General features: G+C 46.8%; 1 protein-coding gene across 14 annotated transcripts in view; it reads left to right on the top strand.

Moving 5' to 3' along the window:
• LOC124011990 (teneurin-3) overlaps nt 1–22,738 on the top strand; it is a 360,816-nt gene that overhangs the window by 216,527 nt on the left and 121,551 nt on the right. For 7 of the 14 annotated variants that reach the window (XM_046325296.1, XM_046325298.1, XM_046325302.1 and 4 more), the window contains 5 exons: nt 1,647–1,847; nt 6,208–6,393; nt 18,991–19,017; nt 20,390–20,398; nt 22,202–22,348. In XM_046325296.1, the coding sequence (XP_046181252.1) occupies nt 1,647–1,847; nt 6,208–6,393; nt 18,991–19,017; nt 20,390–20,398; nt 22,202–22,348 (570 nt within the window). The remainder of the gene's footprint in view (nt 1–1,646; nt 1,848–6,207; nt 6,394–18,990; nt 19,018–20,389; nt 20,399–22,201; nt 22,349–22,738) is intronic. The other 7 variants (XM_046325299.1, XM_046325300.1, XM_046325310.1 and 4 more) reach the window with 2 other exon arrangements.

Below are 22,738 nucleotides of genomic sequence, written 5' to 3' on the forward strand. Positions count from 1 at the left end.
AAAGGAAGGATTTCAGAAGTATTGGCTGCTGTCACTGTGTAGCACCGCCAAGCGTAGATAGGCCAGATCAGAAGTATTGGCTGCTGTCATTCTGTAGAGCCGTGATGCTTAGACAGGGCAGGGCACATGATAGGCTAGATCATCTTAGCCAGATGTATTAAGCCATTAGCATGAGATCATAGATTCCTATTGTTTTTCCTGTTAGAGGGATCTTTTGATCTGCCCTGCCCTTTTCCCCCTCTCCTCGGTGTGTGTTTGTGTATGTTCAGACACATCCTCTTCCTTCCTTGTCAGCCAGTCAGTGTGTGATTGCTCAGCATTCACCCTCATAATCTTTACCGCCAGCCAATAGTTCAGTATTACAGAAACAATTACTACTCTCTACTTCACAGAGAAAGGAATTACATCGTTGTCCCAATTGATGCGTGGCTTGAGACACACACATGCACCACACACACACACACAGAATGGAGAATATTAGATTAGCTAAATTATCCTTGCATGTACCTGCTACGCTAGACTACAACACAACCCACCAGAAGGCTAGCTCTGTCTGTACATTAGATCCAATTATTGCACTTCCCTATGGGACAAAATCTCATCTTCACTGCTCAATAAAATGGATTTCTGCCAACCTCCTCCTACTGACACGCACCACAATCCGACGCTAATGCAATTAGTTTGCAGTGAATGTTATTGTGAGGTCTGTGACCCAGTCAGTAGTCAATGGACAGATTAAGACCCATCATCACTGAGACAGCAGAGGGAAGTAACTGCAGCTCAACAAGCATCAGCTCCAGGCAACTTGCTGGGCATCAACAGACAAGTCAAATTGTATTTGGCACATGCGCATTATACAACAGGTGAGGATCTGGGGACCCATGCCAAATCTTTTCAGTCTCCTGAGGGGGAAAAAGTGTTGTCGTGTCCTCTTCACAACTGCCTTGGTGTGCTTGGACCTTGATAGGATGTTGGTGATGTGGACACCAAGGAACTTGAAACTCTCTACCCGCTCCACTTCAGCCCCGTCGATGTTAATGGGGGCCTGCTCAGCCCTCCTTTTCCTATAGTCCACGATCAGCCCTTTGTCTAGCTCACATTGAATGAGAGGTTGTTATCCTGGCACCACACTGCCAGGTCTCTGACCTCCTCCCTATAGGCTGGCTCATCGTTCTCAGTGATCAGGCCTACCACTGTTGTGTCATCAGCAAACTTAATGATGATGTAGGAGTGCTTGGCCACGCAGTCGTGGATGAACGGGGAGTACAGGAGGGGACTAATCATGCACCCCTGAGGGGCCTTAGTGTTGAGGATCGGCGTGGCAGATGTGTTGTTGTTTACCCCTACCACCTGGGGGCGGCCCGTCAGGAAGTCCAGGATCCATTTGCGGAGTGAGGTGTTTAGTCCCAGGGTCCTTAGTTTAGTGATGAGCTTTGTGGGCACTATGGTGTTGAACGCTGAGCTGTAGACACTCACAAACACAGAGATAGTATACACACACACCGACACAAACACAATTCCACAGTTTCACAGTGAGTGTTTGTGTACTGTATGTTTATATTTGCTCTATGCAACAATCCAAAGTGACAGCAGTTGGTTGGGAATTGTGACAAATCAACGTCTCTCTCTTCCCCTCCTCCCTCCAGTGGACTGCCTGGACCCTGGCTGTTCAGTCCATGGTGTGTGTATCCACGGGGAGTGCCACTGTAGCCCGGGCTGGGGGGGCACCAACTGTGAGATCCTCAAGACCATGTGCCCCGACCAGTGCTCCGGCCACGGCACCTACCAGAGCGAAAGCGGCACTTGCACCTGCGACACCAACTGGACCGGCCCCGACTGCTCCGTCGGTACGTTGTTGGTGTCAGCACGTTGTTTGAATGTTGGTAAAGGTTGTTAGTTGTTAGCATGCACGCCTTCATGCAGAAGTACTACATTTTTGATATGTTATTAGCACATAGCCTCAAATTAACTCAGCCGTACTACATTTGGTACGTTGTAAGCACATTAGCATGCTAGCCTTATTATCTCAACAGTACTACATTTGGTATGTTGTTAGCACATTAGCATGCTAGCCTTATTATCTCAACAGTACTACATTTGGTACGTTGTTAGCACATTAGCATGTTAGCCTCTAATTAACTCAGCCGTACTACATTTGGTACCTTTTTAGCACATTAGCATGCTAGCCTCTCGTTAACTTAGCAGTATTACATTTGGTACATTGTTAGAACATTAGCATGCTAGCCTCTCATTAACTTAGCAGTATTACATTTGGTACATTGTTAGAACATTGTTAGAACATTGTTAGAACATTACCATTAACTTAGCAGTATTACATTTGGTACGTTGTTAGCACATTAGCATGCTAGCCTTATTAACTCAACAGTATTACATTTGGTACATTGTTAGAACATTAGCATGTTAACCTCTCATTAACTTAGCAGTATTACATTTGGTACATTGTTAGAACATTAGCATGCTAGCCTCTCGTTAACTCAGGAGTACGACATTTGTTAGCCACTACTCATTCACTAAGTGGAGATGGATATCTAGTAGAGCTTCTCTCACAGTTGTGCCATGGCCTTCCCAGCTATATCCTTTCACTGTATCACTCTCTCTCTCTTTCATTCTTTATCTCTCTCTTTTCACTGCTGCTTTGTGGACTAATGCTGTTATGAAGGCCACAGTGTGATTTTTATATTAACTGGGCTTAGAGAAGAGAGAGCACATCGATCTGATCCATTTTTCATTTGAGAGAAAGCTGTGTTTATCTGGCTCTAACACACTGGCTCAGCCAGCAAAGAGAAGGAAGGCTGGAGGGAGAGCAAAGGCCGTGGGTTTGTTAATTACACTGAGTTTCAATTAAATAAGACAGTACTGATAATTACTAGAAAACAGAGAGGGAGGGATGGAGAGAAAGAGAGAGACTGAGAGAAAGAGAGAGCGAATGGAGGGCGATTCCGCACCAGGACAGCCCGAAAATATTGATTGTTTGACATTTCTATCACTTGGTGTCATTATACTCCTTATAGTGGAGATTCTGATATGGTAAATATCAAAAATCTAAATATTTATATCTCAAAAGTACCCTTTTGTATCTTGTTCATTTCAAGACGGATTGTTTGGAACAATATACTCTACAAGTATATCATTTTTCAGAGTGGGCAGAGTGATAAAAAAAATAATGGAATAACAATGTTAAAAGTGTAACGTCGTTCTTCGTTTGTCGAAAGAGAGTCGGACCGAAATGCAGCGTGGTGGTTACTCATGACTTTAATGGAAAAAGAGCGATACATGAAATAACTAAACAAATGCAAAACAACAAAACGGAACGTGAAACCTATTACAGCCTATCTGGTGAACACTACACAGAGACAGGAACAATCACCCACGAAGTACACAGTGGAACCCCGGCTACCTAAATACGGTTCCCAATCAGAGACAACGAGAATCACCTGACTCTGATTGAGAACCGCCTCAGGCAGCCAAGCCCATACAACACCCCTACACAGCCGAATATCCCAATAACACAAAACTCCAATACGAAATACCACAATAAACCCATGTCACACCCTGGCCTGAACAAAATAATAAAGAAAACACAAAATACTAAGACCAAGGCGTGACAAAAAGCATGTCAAACATCCTTCCTCTCCAATGAAATTTCTGTGTAAGAATTGCCTGAAAAAATTTGAGATAACCTAAATATTTTTGGGGCTGTCCGGGCGTGGAATCGCCCTGGAGAGAGAAAGAGTGAGATAATGACTTAGACATGGAATAAAGTAAAAACAGAGGAATAGGAGAGAGGAGAAGCATGGGTGTTAAGCAGAAACATATGTCCTCTTCTGTCTTTATTATTGTTTTGTCTGAGACAGTTTGGTCTGGACCACGGTGACCTTCAGACAGATGTGACCAGAGCCTCAGTCTGGTCACCCCTCCAGCTCGCTCTCTCCCTCCCAGCTTCACACAGCGCCCGCCACGTCTCACACGCACACACACCGCCCTGGTGACAAGGCGATGACAGTGACGAACAGCGCCACTTCCTGACACACAACACACTCTCTCTCACACGCTCACACACAGCGGTAATGGCAGCTCGCCACAGGCAGCGGATGCCCACACTGAGCGAAGCCCCTCCAGGGGGCTGATGGAACTTTAGAGACCGAGAAAGACTGAGCGGTCGGGGGTCTGTTTGGTCTTGTGGTCTTACCTGGAATGACTCAGAGATTAACAGCTCGATCTTCCAGCCACTGACTGATAACTAGTCTAAGAGAATTCCGCTCAATCAATGTCTTCTATCTAGACACTGACTTCAATCGGAATTGCTTCTCTTAGCCACTGTCTGATAGCAATGGTCCTACGGTTGATTATTTGTCCCTGACGGCAAAGTGTCCAAGAAGTGGCAACATTTTAGTTGCTGTTACTCCTATACCTGCGCTATAGCACTGTAGGTAGTCAACATTGTATGAGGATTTTCTTCCAGTATTAATACAGTGAACGGTCCTGTTCTGAACTCTCTGACACAGGTCTCATCCGTTCTACTGGGTTGTGTTTCTACAGGACAGTATTTCAGTAAGAGGTAGTATACAGTAGTTAGCCAGGGTGGGTCTGTCTGAGTATAGTCTTCACCCTGCCAGACATCTGCTGCCTGCAACTCTGACTGTCTGTCTGTACGTACAGACCTGCCAAGACAGACACAAGAGTAAAAATTGAGACTGTGGTTCAATTGGGAGAGCATGGCGCTTGCAACGCCAGGGTTGTGGGTTCGATTCCCCCGGGGGACCAGTATGAAAATGGGTGCACTCACTTCTGTAAGTCGTCCTGTATAAGAGTGTCTACTAAATGACAAAAATGTGATGTTGAGTGTCTCTCTTATATTTTGTGCAAACAACAATTCATTCAAACACCGCTCCCCTCAGTTTATAGTTAAAGGTCGTGTCAATAAACAAACACCGCTCCCCTCAGTTTATAGTTAAAGGTCGTGTCAATAAAGGTGTTCCTGTCCCCTTCATGTAACTGCATCAAAAAGGCTCCGAATGGAAAACAAGTGTCACTTTCACTCAGAGCTAAAAGTAATTGGAGGAACTTGAATGCACACTCCTGGTTCAAATGGTCTAAACTCTGAAGAACAGAACACAGTCAAAAACAGTTTCATCTCAACTGACAACATTCCGTCAGTCGGGAGTCTGTACCAAACAAGCCCGGGTTGTTTGCAGGCGTCCATCTATGGACCCCACTACAGCAGGATTGATTTACCTGTGGTTGATTGATTTGGGTGTCATTCTGGTTCAGGCACAGTTGGAATCCTTGTGTCTGGCTGGATGGCTGGCAAACAGTGTCTACCCATCCTCTACCCTTATCCTATTCTTACCCTGTCTGGGGTAAAGGTCAATATGTCTACTCTCATAGCCTGAACTGTCCATAGTCAATGATCACACTTCTGCCCACACTGCCCTCCCTCCACCCCCACTCGCACGCGCACACACACATACACACACGCGCACACACACACACACACACACACACACACACACACACACACACACACACACACACACACACACACACACACACACACACACACACACACACACACACACACACACACACACACACACCATATCACAAACACCAACACCTCAGACCCACCACCGTGCCCCACCCAGGAACCATGAAAACCTCCCAGATTCTTCAAGCTACACCGTGTCAGCCACGGGGGACAGACGTGTCAGAGTAGCAAGGTATTATTTGAGAAATACCAGGCTGACAACCATATCCACCCGACCCCGACCCCACCAGCTGACCAGCCCAAAACACAATAGTGGAAGCATTGTGCCAACGGAGACCCTGCCTGGCTACAGTTGACAGAGAGATAGATGAAACCTTATGTCTGTTTTGCTTGTTATGAATGAATGTGTTTCAACAACCACTTCTAGGCCTCAAAGCGGGTGACGTCACTTTGCTACTAGCACACCCAGATAACTAGCTAGCGATTACACATCATTACACACTGACACTAACATTTCCTCCTTTGTGTGTGTGTGTGTGTGTGTGTGTGTGTGTGTGTGTGTGTGTGTGTGTGTGTGTGTGTGTGTGTGTGTGTGTGTGTGTGTGTGTGTGTGTGTGTGTGTGTGTGTGTGTGTGTGTGTGTGTGTGTGTGTGTGTGTGTGTGTGTGTGTGTGTGTGTGTGTGTGTGTGTGTGTACAGAGGTGTGTGTGGTGGACTGCGGCTCCCATGGCGTGTGTTTCGGGGGCAGCTGTCGTTGCGAGGATGGCTGGACGGGTACAGTCTGTGACCAGAAGGCCTGCCACCCCATGTGCACTAAGAACGGAGTCTGCAAGGAGGGCAAGTGTGAGTGCAACCAGGGCTGGACCGGAGAGCACTGCAACATCGGTAGGTCTACTGAAGAATACACACGCCTACAGTGGACATACACATGAATACATCATATGGGTCGACAATTAAAGACATCGTTACAAAGAAACACACACGTTTTCTCTCTCTCACACACACCAATCACACACACTCCTCTACCTCTGGAGCTGTCTGTCCATCCATGATTCCCCCAGCTCTCACACCACGGAGGACTATAATGGCTTTGAACAGCCAGCTGAAGTAGCATCTGATCCCAGTCTCCTCTTTCCTCTCAAACCTCTCCATCCCTCTGGCCAACTCCCTCCCACTCTGCAGCCTGCTCTTTGTAGTCACTCACGTGACCTGTGTGAAGAAGGCCTGCGGAGTCCCCATGGGGCGCTGCTGATCTTTAACCTCCATCAAAACACTGACATTTACTGTAGTTAAGGCAGTGTGGAGAAGATAGATTGTGTGTGTCCTGTTCCAAGCTCCCGATCTTAACAAGAGGGTACAGAGCAGCGTTGTAAATGCCTGGCGTGTTGCTGTTTAGCTTTTAAGCCGGGTGTGAAACAAACACTGAAACAGGCCAACGCCTCCTCTATACAATGCAGAGATACGAGCCCTAAAGAGAACTGAGAAATCATGTTTGGTTAATTGTTTCCCTCTCAACCCCTACATCACTAAACGGCCTTAATTGTTATCAAGCCAATCTTATTTTGTCGGCTGATGCCCTGATATGAAGTCGATTGCGGAGCAGAATGCATGTTCTCTCCTCACACACAGAGAACTCGTGTTCTGTTCTGCCTCAATCTCTGGCCGTATTTATTTTTGATCTGGTTCATTATTCAAACAAATAATCAGATGAATTAGCCCGAGTCAGAGTTGGTGTCCCCCACTCATTTAGCGGTCGAGTTAGCGTTAAGGTGCACGCATACTAGGTTTGATTTGCTCCTGGCAAAACTCAGCAATATTAATGTTTGTCCCTCTTGAGATGCCGTAGCAACATCATACCCAGTAAGACATCCTCAAAATGCTCCTAATTAATGTAAGATTCATCAAGAAATCTGTAATACATTTTGACGGTTTTGCAGAGGAGGTATAAGTCACACAATTTTACATCGAAGACGTTTGGTGCGTTATTTCTCAAGTGAACAAATTTGCATTAAAACTTTGACAACAAACATTTCATTGAAGAATCCCATCCATAGTTCCCACTCCTACTAGGAGTAGTACTGTTGACCAATCACAGACGAAGGGGGCGTAGACTTTGGCTACTGAACTTCGTGTCATGCAGGTGAAAGAGGACCCAAAAGCGACTTAACAGAAACAGAGTTTATTTAAGTCCAAACAGGGAATAACAGAAATCCTCTAGTCTGTAGAGGGGGAATAACTGGAGAAGCGGCCACAGACTGCAGGTCGCTTCGGGTAGGCGCAGGCCGTAGTAGACAGAGACACCTGCTCACACGCAGCATCTGATGAAGGCAAAAAACACGACAGGACAGGGCGATACACAATCACAGCAAAAACACGACAGGACAGGGCGAAACGCAATCACAGCATGGTGAATACTAAACAAGGAACCGACGGGACAGGAACGGAACACAAAGGAATAAATAGGGACTCTAATCAGGGGAAAGGATCGGGAACAGGTGTGGGAAGACTAAATGATGATTAGGGGAATAGGAACAGCTGGGAGCAGGAACGGAACGATAGAGAGAGAAGAGAGAGCGAGAGAGTGAGAGGGGAGGGGAGAGAGAGGGATAGAAAGAGGGAAAGAACCCAATAAGACCAGCAGAGGGAAACGAACAGAATGGGGAGCACAGGGACAAGACATGATAATAAATGACAAACATGACAGTACCCCCCACTCACCGAGCGCCTCCTGGCGCACTCGAGGAGGAATCCTGGCGGCAACGGAGGAAATCATCGATGAGTGAACGGTCCAGCACGTCCCGAGACGGAACCCAACTCCTCTCCTCAGGACCGTAACCCTCCCAATCCACTAAGTATTGGTGACCCCGTCCCCGAGAACGCATGTCCATGATCTTATGTACCTTGTAAATAGGTGCGCTCTCGACAAGGACGGGAGGGGGAGGGAAGACGAACGGGGGTGCGAAGAAAGGGCTTAACACAGGAGACATGGAAGACAGGATGGACGCGACGAAGATGTCGCGGAAGAAGCAGTCGCACAGCGACAGGATTGACGACCTGGGAGACACGGAACGGACCAATGAACCGCGGAGTCAACTTACGAGAAGCTGTCGTAAGAGGAAGGTTGCGAGTGGAAAGCCACACTCTCTGGCCGCAACAATACCTTGGACTCTTAATCCTGCGTTTATTGGCGGCTCTCACCGTCTGTGCCCTGTAACGGCAAAGTGCAGACCTCACCCTCCTCCAGGTGCGCTCACAACGTTGGACAAACGCTTGAGCGGAGGGAACGCTGGACTCGGCAAGCTGGGATGAGAACAGAGGAGGCTGGTAACCCAGACTACTCTGAAACGGAGATAACCCGGTAGCAGACGAAGGAAGCGAATTGTGAGCGTATTCTGCCCAGGGGAGCTGTTCTGCCCAAGACGCAGGGTTTCTGAAAGAAAGGCTGCGTAGTATGCGACCAATCGTCTGATTGGCCCTCTCTGCTTGACCGTTAGACTGGGGATGAAACCCGGAAGAGAGACTGACGGACGCACCAATCAAACGACAGAACTCCCTCCAAAACTGTGACGTGAATTGCGGGCCTCTGTCTGAAACGGCGTCTAACGGGAGGCCATGAATTCTGAATACATTCTCAATAATGATTTGTGCCGTCTCCTTAGCGGAAGGAAGTTTAGCGAGGGGAATGAAATGTGCCGCCTTAGAGAACCTATCGACAACCGTCAGAATCACAGTCCTCCCCGCAGACAAAGGCAGACCGGTAATGAAGTCTAAGGCAATGTGAGACCATGGTCGAGAAGGAATGGGGAGCGGTCTGAGACGACCGGCAGGAGGAGAGTTACCCGACTTAGTCTGCGCGCAGTCCGAACAAGCAGCCACGAAACGGCGCGTGTCACGCTCCTGAGTCGGCCACCAAAAGCGCTGGCGAATAGACGCAAGAGTGCCTCGAACACCGGGATGACCAGCTAACTTGGCAGAGTGAGCCCACTGAAGAACAGCCAGACGAGTGGAAACAGGAACGAAAAGGAGGTTACTAGGACAAGCGCGGCGACGCAGTGTGCGTGAGTGCTTGCTTAACCTGTCTTTCAATTCCCCAGACTGTTAACCCGACAACACGCCCATAAGGAAGAATCCCCTCGGGATCAGTAGAAGCCACAGAAGAACTAAACAGACGGGATAAGGCATCAGGCTTGGTGTTCTTGCTACCCGGACGGTAAGAAATCACAAACTCGAAACGAGCGAAAAACAACGCCCAACGAGCTTGACGGGCATTAAGTCGTTTGGCAGAACGGATGTACTCAAGGTTCTTATGGTCTGTCCAAACGACAAAAGGAACGGTCGCCCCCTCCAACCACTGTCGCCATTCGCCTAGGGCTAAGCGGATGGCGAGCAGTTCACGGTTACCCACATCATAGTTGCGCTCAGATGGCGACAGGCGATGAGAAAAATAAGCGCAAGGATGAACCTTATCGTCAGACTGGAAGCGCTGGGATAGAATGGCTCCCACGCCTACCTCTGAAGCGTCAACCTCGACAATGAATTGTCTAGTGACGTCAGGAGTAACGAGGATAGGAGCGGACGTAAAACGTTCTTTTAGAAGATCAAAAGCTCCCTGGGCGGAACCGGACCACTTAAAACACGTCTTGACAGAAGTAAGAGCTGTGAGAGGGGCAGCAACTTGACCGAAATTACGAATGAAACGCCGATAGAAATTAGCGAAACCTAAAAAGCGCTGCAACTCGACACGTGACCTTGGAACGGGCCAATCACTGACAGCTTGGACCTTAGCGGAATCCATCTGAATGCCTTCAGCGGAAATAACGGAACCGAGAAAAGTAACGGAGGAGACATGAAAAGAGCACTTCTCAGCCTTTACGTAGAGACAATTCTCTAAAAGGCGCTGTAGAACACGTCGAACGTGCTGAACATGAATCTCGAGTGACGGAGAAAAAATCAGGATATCGTCAAGATAGACAAAAACAAAAATGTTCAGCATGTCTCTCAGAACATCATTAACTAATGCCTGAAAAACAGCTGGCGCATTGGCGAGACCGAACGGCAGAACCCGGTACTCAAAATGCCCTAACGGAGTGTTAAACGCCGTTTTCCACTCGTCCCCCTCTCTGATGCGCACGAGATGGTAAGCGTTACGAAGGTCCAACTTAGTAAAGCACCTGGCTCCCTGCAGAATCTCGAAGGCTGATGACATAAGGGGAAGCGGATAACGATTCTTAACCGTTATGTCATTCAGCCCTCGATAATCCACGCAGGGGCGCAGAGTACCGTCCTTCTTCTTAACAAAAAGAACCCCGCCCCGGCCGGAGAAGAAGAAGGCACTATGGTACCGGCGTCAAGAGACACAGACAAATAATCCTCGAGAGCCTTACGTTCGGGAGCCGACAGAGAGTATAGTCTACCTCGAGGAGGAGTGGTCCCCGGAAGGAGATCAATACTACAATCATACGACCGGTGAGGAGGAAGGGAGTTGGCTCGGGACCGACTGAAGACCGTGCGCAGATCATGATATTCCTCCGGCACTCCTGTCAAATCGCCAGGTTCCTCCTGAGAAGTAGGGACAGAAGAAACGGGAGGGATGGCAGACATTAAACACTTCACATGACAAGAAACGTTCCAGGATAGGATAGAATTACTAGACCAATTAATAGAAGGATTATGACATACTAGCCAGGGATGACCCAAAACAACAGGTGTAAACGGTGAACGGAAAATCAAAAAAGAAATAGTCTCACTGTGGTTACCAGATACTGTGAGGGTTAAAGGTAGTGTCTCAAATCTGATACTGGGAAGATGACTACCATCTAAGGCGAACATGGGCGTAGGCTTCTCTAACTCTCTGAAAGGAATGTCATGTTTCCGAACCCATGCTTCGTCCATGAAACAACCCTCAGCCCCAGAGTCTATCAAGGCACTACATGTAGCACCCGAACCGGTCCAGCGTAGGTGGACCGACAAAGTAGTACAGGACTTTGATGGAGAGACTTGAGTAGTTGCGCTCACCTGTAGCCCTCCGCTTACAGATGAGCTCTGGCTTTTACTGGACATGAATTAACAAAATGTCCAGCAACTCCGCAATAGAGGCACAGGCGGTTGGTGATCCTCCGTTCCCTCTCCTTATTCGAGATGCGAATCCCTCCCAGCTGCATGGGCTCAGTCTCAAAGCCAGAGGAGGGAGATGGTTGCGATGCGGAGCAGGGAAACACCGTTGATGCGAGCTCTCTTCCACGAGCCCGGTGACGAAGATCTACCCGTCGTTCTATGCGGATGGCGAGAGCAATCAAAGAGTCCACATCTGAAGGAACCTCCCGGGAGAGAATCTCATCCTTAACCACTGCGTGGAGTCCCTCCAGAAAACGAGCGAGCAGCGCCGGCTCGTTCCACTCACTAGAGGCAGCAAGAGTGCGAAACTCAATAGAATAATCCGTTATGGACCGTTCACCTTGGCATAAGGAAGCCAGGGCCCTAGAAGCCTCCCCACCAAAAACTGAACGGTCAAAAACCCGAATCATCTCCTCTTTAAAGTTCTGGAATTTGTTAGAGCAATCAGCCCTTGCCTCCCAGATAGCTGTGCCCCATTCTCGAGCCCGGCCAGTAAGGAGTGAAATGACGTAAGCAACCCGAGCTCTCTCTCTAGAGTATGTGTTGGGTTGGAGAGAGAACACAATCTCACACTGCGTGAGAAAGGAGCGGCACTCAGTGGGCTGCCCGGAGTAGCAAGGTGGGTTATTAACCCTAGGTTCTGGAGGCTCGGCAGGCCAGGAAGTAACAGGTGGCACGAGACGTAGACTCTGGAACTGTCCAGAGAGGTCGGAAACCTGAGCGGCCAGGTTCTCCACGGCATGGCGAGCAGCAGACAATTCCTGCTCGTGTCTGCCGAGCATGGCTCCTTGGATCTCGACGGCAGTGTAACGAGCGTCTGAAGTCGCTGGGTCCATTCCTTGGTCGGTTCCTTCTGTCATGCAGGTGAAAGAGGACCCAAAAGCGACTTAACAGAAACAGAGTTTATTTAAGTCCAAACAGGGAATAACAGAAATCCTCTAGTCTGTAGAGGGGAATAACTGAGAAGCGGCCACAGACTGCAGGTCGCCGGGTAGGCGCAGGCCGTAGTAGACAGAGACACCTGCTCACACGCAGCATCTGATGAAGGCAAAAAACACGACAGGACAGGGCGATACACAATCACAGCAAAAACACGACAGGACAGGGCGAAACGCAATCACAGCATGGTGAATACTAAACAAGGAACCGACGGGACAGGAACGGAACACAAAGGAATAAATAGGGACTCTAATCAGGGGAAAGGATCGGGAACAGGTGTGGGAAGACTAAATGATGATTAGGGGGAATAGGAACAGCTGGGAGCAGGAACGGAACGATAGAGAGAAGAGAGAGCGAGAGAGTGAGAGGGGGGAGGGGGAGAGAGAGGGATAGAAAGAGGGAAAGAACCCAATAAGACCAGCAGAGGGAAACGAACAGAATGGGGAGCACAGGGACAAGACATGATAATAAATGACAAACATGACACTTCGACTTGCCTCTCAAGCAAAAATGTTGTGTGCGCGAACAGCCGGAAAAAACGCCCTGCCGAACACCAAAACAAAAAGTCATGATTTTGTCATAATATATGGGCAAACTGTTTTGACTGAGAAGCATGGTGACAGACATGGTGACAGGCATGGTGACAGGCTTTATGTATGGTGTCCCCCAGCTGTGTGTTTTTAGGTTTCGTGACACTCTCTGCACACACACATAAAAACGTGAGCGCACACACACTGACTCTACTCATCATCACGGAGTTCATTTCTTTTGTGTCAATAATGTTTGTCTGATGATCTCTGGCTATGGAGGGAGCACCAACCGCTGCCTAATTCCCCTGAAAATAACACATTTTGGCTCATTATTAGTCTTCAGACACTTTTTCTTAGCCTTCAAACACCAAAATACAAAGGCAGATGCTCCTTGAAGTCATCCACAAGGAGTCCTAGTCTGAAACTGAAACCCTGCAGGGGTTGGCTGGGACGTGAGTCAGTTAGGAAGAGTGTTGGGCTCTGTCCGAAATGGCACACTATTCCCTATATAGTGCACTACTTTTGGTCAAAAGTAGTGCACTGTATAGGGAGGGAATCGTGTGCCATTTCGGATGCCCCCGTGGTAACACTCTGCACATAACGAACGGTAGACTTAAAGTTCCACCTCTCTGTCCTTGAGATGTTCTCTCCTGTTTCAGAGTAGCGTGCCAGAGGTGGTGAGGGCCACCATGCCTTCATTTGTGTCTGCTGGAGATAAAGGGGTGTTTGTGTTGGGATTAGAAGTTAGCAGAAGACATCAACCGGATAGAACAGGAGAACATTAGTGTGGGACAGGTCCCACTGCAGTCAATCATCCACCTAAGACTTCTGTGTGTTTGCTCGACCCCGCTCTGACCCCGGGCGGTCTCACCGCATTGCCTTGTACACATTAACAGTACAACCACCCCCACATACCATATGTTCTTATCCAATCACCTATACATACACTCAAACAAAGAGTGTATAGTGTCATTTTGGATCTGAGTCACCACTGGTTTGTGTTACTATGCCCTCTAGCTGTCTCGATAGAACACCAGTTAGACAGTCTATTATATTCAGTGGAACTACAGTACAGCATTGAGAGTTAGGAGGCAGTGACGTTTAGCTCTTCCTTCATTCGTTTTCTGCTACAGGCATCCCCCTCCCTTCCCCCATAGCAAATGCTGAAGGAATAGAGGAGAAGAACACAGTAGTTATTAAGTCGTCTTCTTCTCTCCTCCGAGACCCGCGATCATGAATAATGATTGGGTGAGAAAGTTACAGAGGGTCAAAGTTCATACCCCCAAGACATGCTAACCTCCCGGGATTGGTAACAGTGAGAGGTTAGCATGTCTTGAGGGTGTGATCTTTTGATCTTCTGGAACTTTCTCACTCATCGTTATTCACGATTGCATGTCTCATGATATATTCCACATTGATTTAGAAGTGTTTAGAAATATGTTCTATTCTTATTTACAATAAAAGTGACTCCAAAATGACACAATATATTATTTACGATTAATTTCTATTGGGCACAAAATAATCTGAAACACAACCAAAACGAACTGCAAATGCATCCAACAAGTTTGTAGAGTCACAAGCGTGATGTCGTCATTGCGTGCTAGGGGTGTCAATATTTTTGACCTCTACCTTTTTGAGAAAAAAATATTACTTGTTAAACAAAATATTTTTCTCTGAGCAGTTTTATTAGTATAAAATAATCTCCCAGTTTGTTTTGCATACAATATAGCTCACTATTTGACTGATTTATTTCATACAGTCATTATTTCCCATATTTATCGAGGGTGTCAATAATTTCAGACCCCCCCCCATCTCTTTCTCTCTCTGTCATTGTCTGACACAAGGTGGCTTGATGCATCTCCATTTTGAGTGGCTTTAAAGAAGTAGTCCACTGCTCAAGACTACTCTGCTTATAGCTTTTCCATACAAAACACAGTGATGATAGGTTGAGTAAATTGTCACTGTGTTGTGTATGTGATTGATAGTGGTAAAATAGTGTCCTTTATTTTACTCTAATGTTCCCGCTTTCAAAATGCATCAAATGAATAGATGTCTCTGAGAAGTGGAAGTATCCCTGTTTAAAAGCAAACAACTACAATGGGCTGAAATCATTTGTGTTACCTTGGAAATACATGATGTCAAGTTTATGTAAGAGTTTGCTAAGGGTTTTGCAGCAACAAACGGATAACAATGTCTTCCCTTGACGTTTTGAGTTACAGTAAACAGACTGAATCATCGATGTGTTTGTATAACAATCACGTCCAATAACCAATATCTCATATGATCTTTTTTTATCAGTGTTCCAAAATACTCTTCTGCAGAGGATAGTAAAAGTACATTCTTATGGACTTGCACAATGCTCCTCGTTCCTTCTGCAGACATGAGGTTTTGTTAAGAAAGCCACAGGTTCTTCTGCTTCTTCTTCTGCTTCTTCTGCTTCGTCTTCTGCTTCTTCTGCTTCTTCTTCTGCTTTCTCTTCTTCTTCTTCTTCTGCTTCTTCTTCTGCTTCTTCTTCTTCTGCTTCTTCTGCTTTCTCTTCTGTTTCTTCTTCTTCTGCTTCTTCTGCTTCTTCTTCTTCTTCTGCTTCTTCTGCTTTTTCTTCTGCTTCTTCTGCTTTTTCTTCTGCTTCTTCTGCTTCTTCTTCTGCTTCTTCTTCTGCTTCTTCTTCTGCTTCTTCTGCTTCTTCTGCTTCTTCTTCTTCTTCTGCTTCTTCTGCTTTCTCTTCTGCTTCTTCTTCTTCTTCTGCTTCTTCTTCTTCTGCTTCTTCTTCTGCTTTCTCTTCTGCTTCTTCTTCTTCTTCTTCTGCTTCTTCTTCTTCTTCTGCTTCTTCTGCTTCTTCTTCTGCTTCTTCTTCTTCTTCTTCTGCTTCTTCTGCTTTCTCTTCTGTTTCTTCTTCTTCTGCTTCTTCTTCTTCTTCTGCTTCTTCTGCTTTTTCTTCTGCTTCTTCTGCTTCTTCTTCTGCTTCTTATTCTGCTTCTTCTTCTTCTTATTATTATTATTATTATTATTATTATTATTATTATTATGGCTTCTGAATATCTCATCAGTAAGGTTGTCTCCTTTAGTCACACTGAAGACGTGTCCCAAATCACTCCTATAGGCCCTGGTCAAAAGTAGTGCCCTGTGTAGGGAATAGGGTGCCATTAGAGACGGAGACTGATTTTAAAGTACTGTATGGAATATTGTTAAAATATTGTTGCGTGTGTATGCGTGGGTGTGTGTGTGTTCTGAGAAGTGCAGCTGGTGAACAGGCAGAGACTGAGTGTATTAGTTGAGAACCAGGGAACTGCAGACTTACTGCCCCAAGGTTTCTCCAGCACTCCAGCTCCAGAACCCCATCCCAGGCTCCCTGTTCTCCCCCTCTGCCCTTCCTCTCCTGGGGCTGGACTGGTGGTCAGTCATCCCTCCCTCACATCTCTCCATTGCCCAGAATAGCACTGCAGAGCCAGCAATATCTCACCCAGCACCACCACACGTGCCTTCACACACACAGATACACATTCTGTACACACATCCATGCACACACACACGCACATTCTCTCCTTCAAACACTCAAACACACAAACTCTCCCTCCCTCCCTCACACACACACACGCACACACACACACACACACACACACACACACACACACACACACACACACACACACACACACACACACACACACACACACACACACACACACACACACACACACACACACACACACACACACACACACACACACACACACACACACACACACTCCAACCAGCTGCAATCTGTCTGTGTGTCTGGTTTTGTGTCTCCCCAGATGTCTGTTTGCCTCCAGGTCAGTGTAACGACTGATGGTTCTCCATTATCATCCAAGGCTGATGCTCGCTAGACAACACACACACACAAACACACACTCCTCTCTCGCTCGCAACAAAACAAACCGTCTACTAGTGATATTTTCACTGAAATGAGAGACCAAAATGATTGGTCTCGGTGTCCCTCCCCGTCTCAAGCTTCAGTTTCAGCTACTAGCTACTGTACCTTTCTTGTAGTGTCTTTTAAAACTCAACTGGCGGGAAGAAAAAAATGGCTATTTGTAAACTCAATTATGTAGTTAAAACAGTCCAGTTTTATTCACAAAAGGCCAAATTATTTCCTTAACTGTGTTCAATATTTAATTAACCCTGCTACACTCAAGGCTCTACTTGGGAACTAGGAAGCCCATAATCCCCCTCTCAGTACTGCTGAATGGCTGTTCTGTGTTACCACTGATCTGGCTTCTCTCTTAACGGGCTGGTAGCTCTGTCAGTCTAGTCACACACTACCGTTATTATACATACATCTGTGTGTGTGTGTGTGTGTGTGTGTGTGTGTGTGTGTGTGTGTGTGTGTGTGTGTGTGTGTGTGTGTGTGTGTGTGTGTGTGTGTGTGTGTGTGTGTGTGTGTGTGTGTGTGTGTGTGTGTGCACATGTTTGTGTGTGTGTGTGTGTGCACATGTTTGTGTGTGTGTGTGCACATGTTTGTGTGTGTGTGTGCACATGTTTGTGTGTGTGTGTGTGCGTCTACTATAGACCAGGGAATGAGTGAGGCTCAATGGGTTCTGGAGCACTTTGGGCTATAGCATGATTCAAGTCTAAGAGGAGCCCTCTCTGTTTTTACGGTAGGCTCACCTGGAGCTGATGGGGTTGTTAAAGGCCCCCAGTGCAGTAAACATGAATTAAGATCATGTAAATCAATGGATACATGCCAGTAGCCTCTGCCCCTGCCCCCCCTCTCCCCTCTCTCTCTTCCCCTCTCTCTCCTTCTACCCCTCTGCTCTCTCTCTCTCCGTCCCGCCTCATCTTCATCTCTCTACCCTCCCCCTCTCCTCTCCTCCCTCCATCTCTACCTCAGGGTGGGGATTGAGTGGGTCTGGACGTTGTGATATATAATTGTTTCCAGATTAATGTCATTTTAATCAGCAGCCGACGAGAATTGGCCGAACAAATAATGAAGCATTGATGTCTATAAGGGGCTGATTAATTCTGCAGCTTGACCCATAGACCCACACACACACACACACACACACACACACACACACACACACACACACACACACACACACACACACACACACACACACACACACACACACACACACACACACACACACACACACACACACACACACACACACACACAGATACATACTGTACATACACACACAGATGGACACACAAACACACACACAGTCCTCCCTGTGCCCATGTGAGTGGAATATGATGGAAGTAAATGAGAAATCTTTAGTGCAATTAGCTGGTAAATTGCTGCCCCTTTGCTCAGGGTTCAGGGATGATTGCTGCTGTTTTCTTAACCCTGACGTTTCATTAGGAACCCTGACGCTCCATTAGTTCTGTTAAGGGATCCTGTTCCACTCTGGGAAAAGGAGAGGATGACGGCCAATCTAGCTGCCACCTGAGCCAGTGTGTGTATGTGTGAGCTAGTGTGAAGTTACAGCAAGCGACATCTGAGATTGTGCAAGAAATGTAGGGACTGAGTGTTGGCGATATAAGACAACGGATTGACACACACACATATGTATGTTTATACATACAACATTCATACGTTGATACGTCACAACAAGCTAAGTGTCTGAGAAAGCATGTCATCTTCTGTCTATTCGCTCCCCCCTCCCCCCCGTCACAACACCTAGAGAAGTCCTACAGGTTTACATGTGAGGATGGTCACGGCCACACACACTCTGTGTCACATGGGATATCCATCACATTCAAACACACGTGTGTGTGTGTGTGTGCGAGTGTGTAAGGGTGCCTGTGCTCGTAACTACTAACACTCTGGTAAATAGTCTGCCATGTTGTTGTTCTCCTCTCCTTAACCGCTCGCTCTCCTCTCTTTCTCTCTCTCCTTTGTTCTTTTTTCAAGCTCACAATCCGGATATTAGAGTCAAAGGTACTGTGGTCCCTCTTTCTTCTGCCCCCCCCCCCCATCGTGCTGTGATGTACATGTGACTGTCCATAGCTTCCCAGTAACCCTCCACTCTCTCTCTATCTTTTCATCTCTTTTTTTTTATCTCTGACTCATTGATGTATTGATTCAGTGATTCAGTCTTCTATTGTTGTCACTGTGACTATTTGTTTTCTCATGTCTTCATGTCTTGGTACTGTGGGGGAAATCCAATATCATGTCCTCTCTTGGAGCACGGGAGGATGTTCAGTAACTTCCAGGCATGGTAGAACTGAACTGGGGCGGGTTTTAGCCCACATAACCCACCAACCACGGCTCGGGAACGCCCACGCGTTGGGCACCGGGTGAAGCCACAAACGTTCCAGCGGCCCGATAGAATAACATTGAAATAACGTCATTTAAGCTCCAGTAGCTGACTAGGCATTTTTTCTTAAAACGGGGGTGTTATCCCGGATGCTTTGCCTCAATGCTTTTTGTACACGTGTCAGTCTTTTCTTTTGTTTGTTTTTTTTTGCTTTCCCCGATTTTGACAATGAAGAATTGCACCTTAAAATGTCCAAACAACATGAGTATACATTTATTTGTTAATAAATTGATTTTGTTTTACTAGCACCATCAATGCCTTTTGTAGAGAACTAAGAATTGGAGACCTTGTAAGCTGAAGTGGAGATATGGACTACTTCTTTAACCCTCGACCTTCCAACAGAGCTATCTCCCCCGCACGCAGGGTGATCTCTCCGTATCAGTCTCTCTCTTTCTCGCGCTCTGTCTTTCCTTCTCTGTATCCCCCTGTCTTCCAACAGTATGTCCACGGAATCCTGCCTCCTCCCTCCTCTTCCTCCCTCCTCCCTCTCTCTCTCTCTCTCTCTCTCTCTCTCTCTCTCTCTCTCTCCCCCTCTCCCCCTCTCTCTCTCTCTCTCTCTCTCTCTCTCTCTCTCTCTCTCTCTCTCTCTCTCTCTCTCTCTCTCTCTCCCTCTCTCTCTCTCTCCCTCTCTCCCTCTCTCTCTCTCTCTCTCTCTCTCTCTCTCTCTCTCCCTCTCTCTCTCTCTCTCCCTCTCTCTCTCCCTCTCTCTCTCTCTCTCTCTCTCTCTCTCTCTCTCTCCCTCTCTCCCTCTCTCCCTCTCTCTCCTCTCTCCCTCTCTCTCTCTCTCTCTCTCTCTCTCTCTCTCTCTCTCTCTCTCTCTCTCTCTCTCTCCCTCTCTCCCTCTCCCTCTCTCTCTCTCTCTCTCTCTCTCTCCTTTTATGTGTTTGTCAGTCGGTCTGCAACCCCCTTCACAGAGACTGAAGTACTGAGTTTTTTTTGTTCATTTTTCTTTCCCAAATTTTTCTCCTTTTCCTTGGCCCCCCCTAATCGCAGGATTTAAAGGTAATTCATACAAAAGCCCCAGGGAGATTGTCATGAACAATCACTCTCTGCTCTCCTGTTTTTACACACACTCTCTCTCTCTCTCTCTCTCTCTCTCTCTCTCTCTCTCTCTCTCTCTCTCTCTCTCTCTCTCTTTATCTCTTGTCTTGAAGCACGGCGTAAACGTGTCTTTGTACCAGTCCCTCACTGTTTTTTGTGGTCCTTTTTCTGGTTATCTCCATTCTTGTCTGTCTTAAAACCTGTTTCCAACACACACACACACACACACACACACACACACACACACACACACACACACACACACACACACACACACACACACACACACACACACACACACACACACACACACACACACACACACACACACGCATACAGTACACTCAAACACATACACACACACGTGTGCCATTTTGTTTGGAATTCCCAAAACTCAAACACACACACCTACACACACGCAACCTACACACCACTGACCACCCTACACACACGCAACCTACACACCACTGACCACCCTTCACACATGGTTCTTCCGTTTTGTTGGGAAATCCTTGTTGGTCCTGTTTCCATGCATCCGCGGCCTGTATGACCTCCTGACTGTCTAGCCTAGTCGCTGGGCTGCTTTCACTTCCTCCTGGGCTTTGCTTCTATATTATTACAATTGTATTATTCTCTTGTTTATTATTATTCTGTGTAAAGGAATGTGACCGAGGCATAAAGTATAGCTGTGGCGGTAGGGACTCAAGCCAGAGCCCCTCCCTATACTTTGTGTCCATATTGTATTGTAGCTTCACATGGATGTGCCAATAGCTACTACTATCAACAACTGAAGAAGGCAGAGGAAAATCGATTTAGGGCTTTAGTTTGGGTTCTTTGATTTCGGATTCTGTTTGATTTGGGCTATTTTGGGACATTGTCATTATTAATGACACGTTTTATTTTGGCTTCTTCTTTTGTAGTGTATGCTGCTTTTTGATTCCTTTTGCTCTCTACTCAATTTCCATTTCCAACATTTGTATTTCTGACATCCTCTCTTACTTGACTTAATTAAGGCAAAATTCATATTTTCTTTCAAATTCTTCAACGGTTAACGAGGTTAACGAATGGTTCTTCACGAGGCTTCTATCATTCATGTGAAATTACAGCATCTGTGCATTTCACAGGCCTGTCTAACTGTCTGATGTCACACTGTCTGATGTCACACTGTCTGATGTCACACTGTCTGATATCACACTGTCTGATGTCACACTGTCTGATGTCACACTGTCTGATGTCACACTGTCTGATGTCACACTGTCGGGTTATATGTTAAGTTCACCAGAAACCTTTTCATTTTGGTTGGTTATCTACCTGTTAATCTGAATCTGTTTGTTGATTGTGCATTTGTTTGTTCTCATCGGAAAAACTGAGAGGGGTGATCTCCTCAAAAAAGGAGGACACAGTCACGCATGTGTTCACACACACACAATGCTGAATCACAGAGAAGCACCTACATACACACACCACAATGTTGATATGAGATACACAAGTACACTCACACACTCTCCCTCCCTTATTCTCACCTATGCATGCACACACACACACACACACACACACACACACACACACACACACACACACACACACACACACACACACACACACACACACACACACACACACACACACACACACACACACACACACACACACACACACACACACACACACACACACACACACACACACCCTCAGCCACATACACACATAACCCTCCTATGTGTGTGAGTGTGTATTAACTCTCCATGCTCTGGTCTGCTACAGAGGGCTGCCCAGGCCTGTGTAACAACAACGGTCGTTGTACCCTGGACCAGAACGGATGGCACTGCGTCTGCCAGTCCGGGTGGCGTGGGACGGGATGCGACGTCGCCATGGAGACCCTCTGCACCGACGGCAAGGATAACGAAGGAGGTGAGGCATGCAGAAAACCTTCTTGTCCATTACGTTTTCACTAAATGGACATTTGTCTTTGGCTCTGGGTTACATTACGTTATATGCCAGACATTTTCATTAGAAGTCACTTCCAGTACAGGGAGTTCATACATCAGAACTGTGCGTATTGTGTGTGATCCTTGCTGGGATTGAACCCACAACCACATTATATGTGGATCTCTCCACTCTTTAAAGCTCCACCAGGAAAGGTGGTGGCGTCACCGCTATAGGGGCTTGTTAAATAAAGAAATAGAAGAAGGAACAAGTCACGTCCTGATTAGTTTTGGAAGAGGGGGATGAAGGAGGGGTGGGTGAGGGACGAGGTAGGGGTGCGTCAATCGCGGCGGCAAGGTTTTTACCAACCCCCCC

This window comes from Oncorhynchus gorbuscha, linkage group LG24 (genome assembly GCF_021184085.1).
Source record: "Oncorhynchus gorbuscha isolate QuinsamMale2020 ecotype Even-year linkage group LG24, OgorEven_v1.0, whole genome shotgun sequence".
NCBI classification, from domain to species: domain Eukaryota; kingdom Metazoa; phylum Chordata; class Actinopteri; order Salmoniformes; family Salmonidae; genus Oncorhynchus; species Oncorhynchus gorbuscha.